At 46.2% G+C, this 6,000-nt stretch overlaps 1 protein-coding gene across 1 annotated transcript in view; it reads right to left on the reverse strand.

Annotated features, from left to right (window-relative positions):
* Window positions 1–4,649, reverse strand: part of HAT1 (histone acetyltransferase 1) — a 28,262-nt gene extending 23,613 nt beyond the window's left edge. The window contains exon 1 of the mRNA XM_081845308.1: window positions 4,502–4,649. Within this exon, the coding sequence (XP_081701434.1) occupies window positions 4,502–4,508 (7 nt within the window). The 5' untranslated portion in view covers window positions 4,509–4,649. The remainder of the gene's footprint in view (window positions 1–4,501) is intronic.
* Between the last annotated feature and the right edge of the window lie 1,351 nt (window positions 4,650–6,000).

A 6,000-nucleotide genomic window follows, 5' to 3' on the forward strand; every position in this document is an offset into this window, starting at 1 on the left:
CATTCTTCTATCAATACCGTACATGCCATTCCCATACATTATTTAGCTTGGAGCTTTCCAAACTGTGTGTTGCGACACTTTCGTGTGTTGACTGCAGTGCGTAGGTGTGTTGCATGAACACTCCCCATGCTCCTCCTGGAACTGGAAAGCAGTTCGTATAACATCTGGATGCTTCTTTTAACTAACTGATTTTTCCCTTGTGTTTGTAGTCAGAGTAGGAAGTATCATAACACACCACACATTTGTTTTCACCTGTTCATAACAATTAAACTTTTGAATTATATATCAATGCACATTCTCTTCAAACTTGATTCTCTGGAATCTTGCACCTTTGCAAGTCCTTGCTCAATTACATGTCTCACACAATCATGTATCAACCCTTGACAAAATCTGCAGATCTTTGCATTGCAGGTATCTAATCAAAGAACTGACAGGATCAATTGCTATTTACATGCAGAGCAATGTAAAAAGAGGTTGACTGAGGCCTTGTAAGTATGACCAGTGAAGCCAAGGATAGAAAGTGAACAGGGATCTGGGATGCAGATCAAACGACCCAGACAAACACTAGAATAAATGAACAATGTTCTTAATATCTGCCTTTTCCCAACATCCTCTCCTCCCTCCTAACAACCATTGCCTAGCATCTGTTACCATGACACCCTCTCTAATGTTCCATCTTCCTGACCACTGTGACCTGGGGACTATATACCACATGAGCCCCTTTCTTAAGTCCTCTTTCCCAAATTCCACCTCCTTGGGCAAAAAAATTGCAGCCAACCTATGGCCTGTAGACCAGCACTTCTTTAACTTTCTGTGTCCTCCTACCTAGCATGCTCCCCAAGAACATAAAAGATAGGACACATGCTGTTCTTATAAGTTAGATGACGGCAGTTGCTTGCTTTCCATTGAGGGCAACAGTCCCATCTATCCCCAACTCATTTTACAAAAAATGGCATTCACACTCTCATTTAACTTAGGACACAGCAATTTATTACGTTACACAAATTCAACATGGAGATAAAACACCCTCAACTTCCAAGCTTTGAATTTTAAGAATCTGTAAAGTGGTGGCATGTAAAAATTGTCATAATTATGAGCAGATGTTAAAAAAATAAACTTCACAATAAACCTTGTGAAGATGGTTAGGGGGGAAAATAAACTTGATAAGTTTGATAAGATGGTACACAGTAAACAAAAACATGAAAATTGTTTGACCACCTTGCAAGATGGCAGTCAAGCTAATAAGAATCTTTTTCTGGCAACCTAGATTTTAAAAGTTAGCATATTACTGTTTCAGAAAAACACTCACATTCACTTAACCCCCACCCTTCCAAAAAAAAAAAAAAAAAAAAAAAAAGCCTGCATCCTTAATTTTAGGGAAGTGGTCTAGTTTACTGTGTGGAGACACCTTCAAATAATTTACACACTAAGGGCGTGTTAAGTGCTTTCAAAATCTGGATACACCAGCAGATCAAAAGTTAGCGCAATAGCAGCCCAACATTTCAACAAATGTATCATGTCCAACATGTCAGAGCACCATTCCAATACAACTGCAATTACATATTGCAGTACACACATTTCTTCCCAACCTCCACCCATATGACCTGATGTGGTTTTGACACTAGCCTAATGAGCTAGAGAGAAGCCAGAACAGTATAGGAATCTAATATGCCATAGCCAGGCCTAGGGGACAAACTAAGTCCAGGACCTTCATGACTGCATGCATGCCCCAGGTTGGTTAGCTATGTTTTAGAGCAAGATTGGGATATTCCTCATTCCCTCAGGATTAATCTGTTGGGAGGCTGCTGCTGGCAGTCCGTAAAGACAAACATAGGCAGTGTCAGAAACAAAAGTGTTCTGGATTAACTAATTCAGAAGAAATAGTGCCTTGCTTCAATTTTCATGATACCTCAGATTAGAATTCCCAATCCTAATTTACATAGAAGTAAGCTGCAACGGGTTTAATGGGGTTATTCATAAGTACACGCAGAAATTTCTTTTAGTACATCAGATCAGTACAACTACTGTTCTGAAAAGCAAGTAAAAGGAATTCCTTTATAACTTTCAGCGTATCATATACATACACACTAAGGAAAAACCAACCAATTTATTCTTGGGCAGCTAGGGTGGGGGACTTATTTTAGCTATGCAACCAGGAAAAGTGTTTATTTTTAAAAACAACAACAACACTGCCCCCTCCAATTGTTCTGAAACTATGAATGGGGGAAAGACTTCAAAAACAAGGCGGAAATGAACAGGAAGGAAGGAACTCAGGTGGGATGGAAGAAAGGGGCAGCTTCAGAAAGTGATGGAGCGCACCTAAACTGAAGGTTGCCCACCTGCACTGCAATTTAGAGTATTTCACTGTAAAATATATACTTAATTTATAAACAGACTACAGTGGTGCCTCGCAAGACGAAATTAATTCGTTCCGCAAGTTTTTCCTTCTTGCGAGTTTTTTGTCTTGCGAAGCACGGTTTCCCATAGGAATGCATTGAAAATCAATCAATGCGTTCCTATGGAGACCATCCGGGGACAGAGGGGAAGCGCCGCGCGCCTTCCCCTCTGTCCCCGGACCTGTTTTAAAGCAAGGGAAGGGGCAGCGGGGAGAATCGGTCCTAGGCCGTATAGGGCTTTGAAGGTTAAAACCAGCACCTTAAACCTGATCCTGTACTCCACCGGAAGCCAGTGCAGCTGGTATAGCACCGGATGAATATGATCTCACAGCCAAACATGATGCAGTGGTACCTTGGGATGTGAACGGGATCCGTTCTGGAGCCCTGTTCGAATCCAGAAGCAAACGTAACTAGCGATGGCATGTCTGCACACGTGCATGTTGCTTCTGCGCATTATGTCATTTTGAGCGTCTGCACATGCGGCGAAACCCGTTACTTCCGGGTTGCCGCAGAGCGCAACTCGAATGCGCTCAACATGAAGCATATTCAACCCGAGGTATGACTGTACATGTTTACTTAAAATTAAATCCTGCTGAGGGGAACTCAACCAACCGGTCCATCTGGGCAAGGATTGCAGCTTGCCAGATGGAACAATCTTCCCTCTGTTCCCCTATGCGCTGTTTTGGGGGGGTGTTCTCCAGATTCACCCCAAGCCAATTTTGGAGGGGGGGCTGGGGGGAAAACCTCCGTTGGGCAAGCAGAAGTCTTGTGTGGGGCTTCCACTGGGCTTCACCTAATTCACAGGTTAGGTGAATCCCACTCACTGTGTTCAGCTGGGTTTACTATTAAGCATGCAAATAATGTCCATCTCAGTAATTTCAGATGATCATGGCAACCTGCCCCAGAAATATTATGTTCTGTGGGTGATACGTAGTGTTAGTCATACTTATACTAGATAAGTGGACTTAACTAACCTAAGTCCACCAATTTAACTGACCTATTCAGAGTATGATTTAGTTGCATGTTAACCTTAACACAATAATAACATTTTAATAATAATAATAATAATAATAATAATAATAATAATAATATTGTGCACTTAACACAATAATAATATTTTTGAGCTAGTCACAGATAAAATGGCATACCAAGGACATTGGTGGTTCAGTGGTAGAATTCTTGCCTGCCATGCAGGAGGCCCAGGTTTGATTCCTGGCCAATGCAACTTGCCTTTAATTCCTACCTCTGGGATAGCTCAGTCAGTAAAGCATGAGACTCTTAATCTTAGGGTCGTGGGTTCAAGTCCATGGTGGGCAAAAAATTCCTGCATTGCAGGGGGTTGAACTCGTGGTCCTTTTCCACCTTTACAATTCTATGATTCTACCCTAAGGCTCCAAATATCAAGCAGTACATAGAAAGCCTCTGTCTTTAAATCAGCATGGGTACAACCAACTTGCCGATTCAGAAAGGGGGGGAAAGACGTGCCCAAAGTTAGAATAAAACTGCTAGCTGCACAAGAAGTCGGGCGGCTGCAGCACTTCAGAACAGAAGCAATCTCACAGCAAGGCATGGGGCTGCGCATCTCCGCCCTTCAAATATTTTATTTTTTTCCAAGGGGGAGGAAGGGGCGCTTAATTCTGGCACAGCGACAGGGGACCCGTTTTAGGAACGGGTCCAGACCCACCTGTCGAAACGCAAGCGAACCGCAGTGCCCATGCTTCGTCCTTTACTTTCCTGACAGGCCGTCAGTGCCTGACAGGGTGGGGATGGGGGGCTGCTCTGCCCCCCACCCCACGTCGCACCCCATGGCAGTTCCACCCACCCACCCACCCACGGCAACAGGTCCCGAGTGAACTTCGAGGCGGCCGCGAATTTCAGGGCCGGGTTCGGAGGCAGCCCCAAAGCGGAGGCATTTTCCCCAGTCAGAGGGGGAGAAACCAACCCACCCGGGTAACCGGCAGCCGTTTTCCCGCGCAGCAGAGCGCACAGCTTCCCGGGACTACTTGGACGGGACGGGGGCCACTTCCAGCTCACGCCTTGCCTCAGGGAGGCCTAACCCAAGCAGCTGGCCAGCCTCTCTTTCTCTCCCGCCATGACCCGCTTACCCGCCATTTCCGAAGCGGCGGCGGCGGCGGCAGCGGCGGCCTCGGGCGCCAAGCGAAGCCCTCCGAGCCAGCCCAACTGAGCGAATCAAGCCGCGCGCCCACACGCCGGAAACAGCGTCGCGAAGGAGGGACGCACACGCACGCACTTCCGTTCTCTCTAGGCTCCAGGCTGGAGAGGAGAGACGCGGGCAAAACGTTAGGAGCGCCGGCGCATGCGCGGCGTTCTGGGAAGCGCCCTTCCTCCACGGTCGGGCGCTGACCTTCGCGCTGAAATCCGTTCCCAAGGGCTTATTTGCATAGCTCCGCCCAGCTCCCTTCCAACGCTCCGCCCTCTCGGGCTGTACGCCGGGCTATGCAAGAGAGAGAGAGAGAGAGAGCGGTCTTCTAAAATGCGGTGGGCTTTGGAAATAGCTGTTCTTCTTCACACCAGTAGGGATGGGAGAAATTCGCTTTAGTTCGCATTTAAACCGAATTTATCAAATGTATCTGCAAACCCATGTTCAGCAACAACAAAATGAATCCGTTGACATCCGTCTGTCATAGGAGACAATGGACCAGAACCTGCAAGGGAAACTTTTTTTATTCTTAATACTGCTCTTTTGTGCGAATGCATGTCTGTGCAAAAGAGCTGTTTTAATTGTAAAAAATTAGAAATGCCGTAAATGTGCCTTTATTTCCCACAAACAGGAAATATCCCAATCAAACAGGTCTCCTCATAGGAGCGGTGTGAGTGGGGTCTCGGCGCACCACATAGGAAACCCCAGGCATACTAATAGGGGCAATCTCATCCTTTCTTTCCACACTGTGGCTCCAGTCCAACTCATCTGTCAGGAGGGCTATTCCCAGGACGCAGGCCTGGCCAGGACAGCTGAGGCAGCTTCTTCACAGGTGGGCTGGCCTTGCTTTCTTATATCCAGTTCTGTTGCTGTGAGGGATAATCGAAGATCACCTCTGTCTGTTATGTTAAGGCAATTCTACATTAGGCTGAGTCACCCTTTCATGCACCTGAATACCTCCTTTCACAATAATACTTACACAAAGAAGCAGCACCCCCCACACTAAAATTGCTGCAGCCACACACCTTGCCCGTGACAAACAAGATTCGGACAGTTTGGTGCACACAGCGACAGAGTTCAGAAGTGGAAGGGAGAAGGAAGCAGAAGTGACGTAGCCGCAGAGTGTATGTGGCTCTCCATCCACTGGGAAGCATGGTAATTTCTCTGTTCACTCTACTTATCTGTTTTCTGTTTTCTTCACTTTTATGTTTTCTGTTTTATTTTCTCGGTCACTTCTCTGTTTTCTTCACTTTTCATTTCCCTCTGTGGCCCTCTAGTCCTGTGTGACATGGACCCCCATTTATGCAATTTTCACATGTGGCCCCCTTGGAATATACGGGGGTGGGGAGAATATGGCCCCCCGGTGGGGAAAACTACTGTAAAGCACTTTGCATACAGTGGTACCTCAGGATTCGAACGGGATCCGTTCTGGAGCCCCGTTCA

The sequence above is a fragment of the Podarcis erhardii genome (genome assembly GCF_964252035.2).
Source record: "Podarcis erhardii genome assembly, chromosome: 1".
NCBI lineage: Eukaryota > Metazoa > Chordata > Lepidosauria > Squamata > Lacertidae > Podarcis > Podarcis erhardii.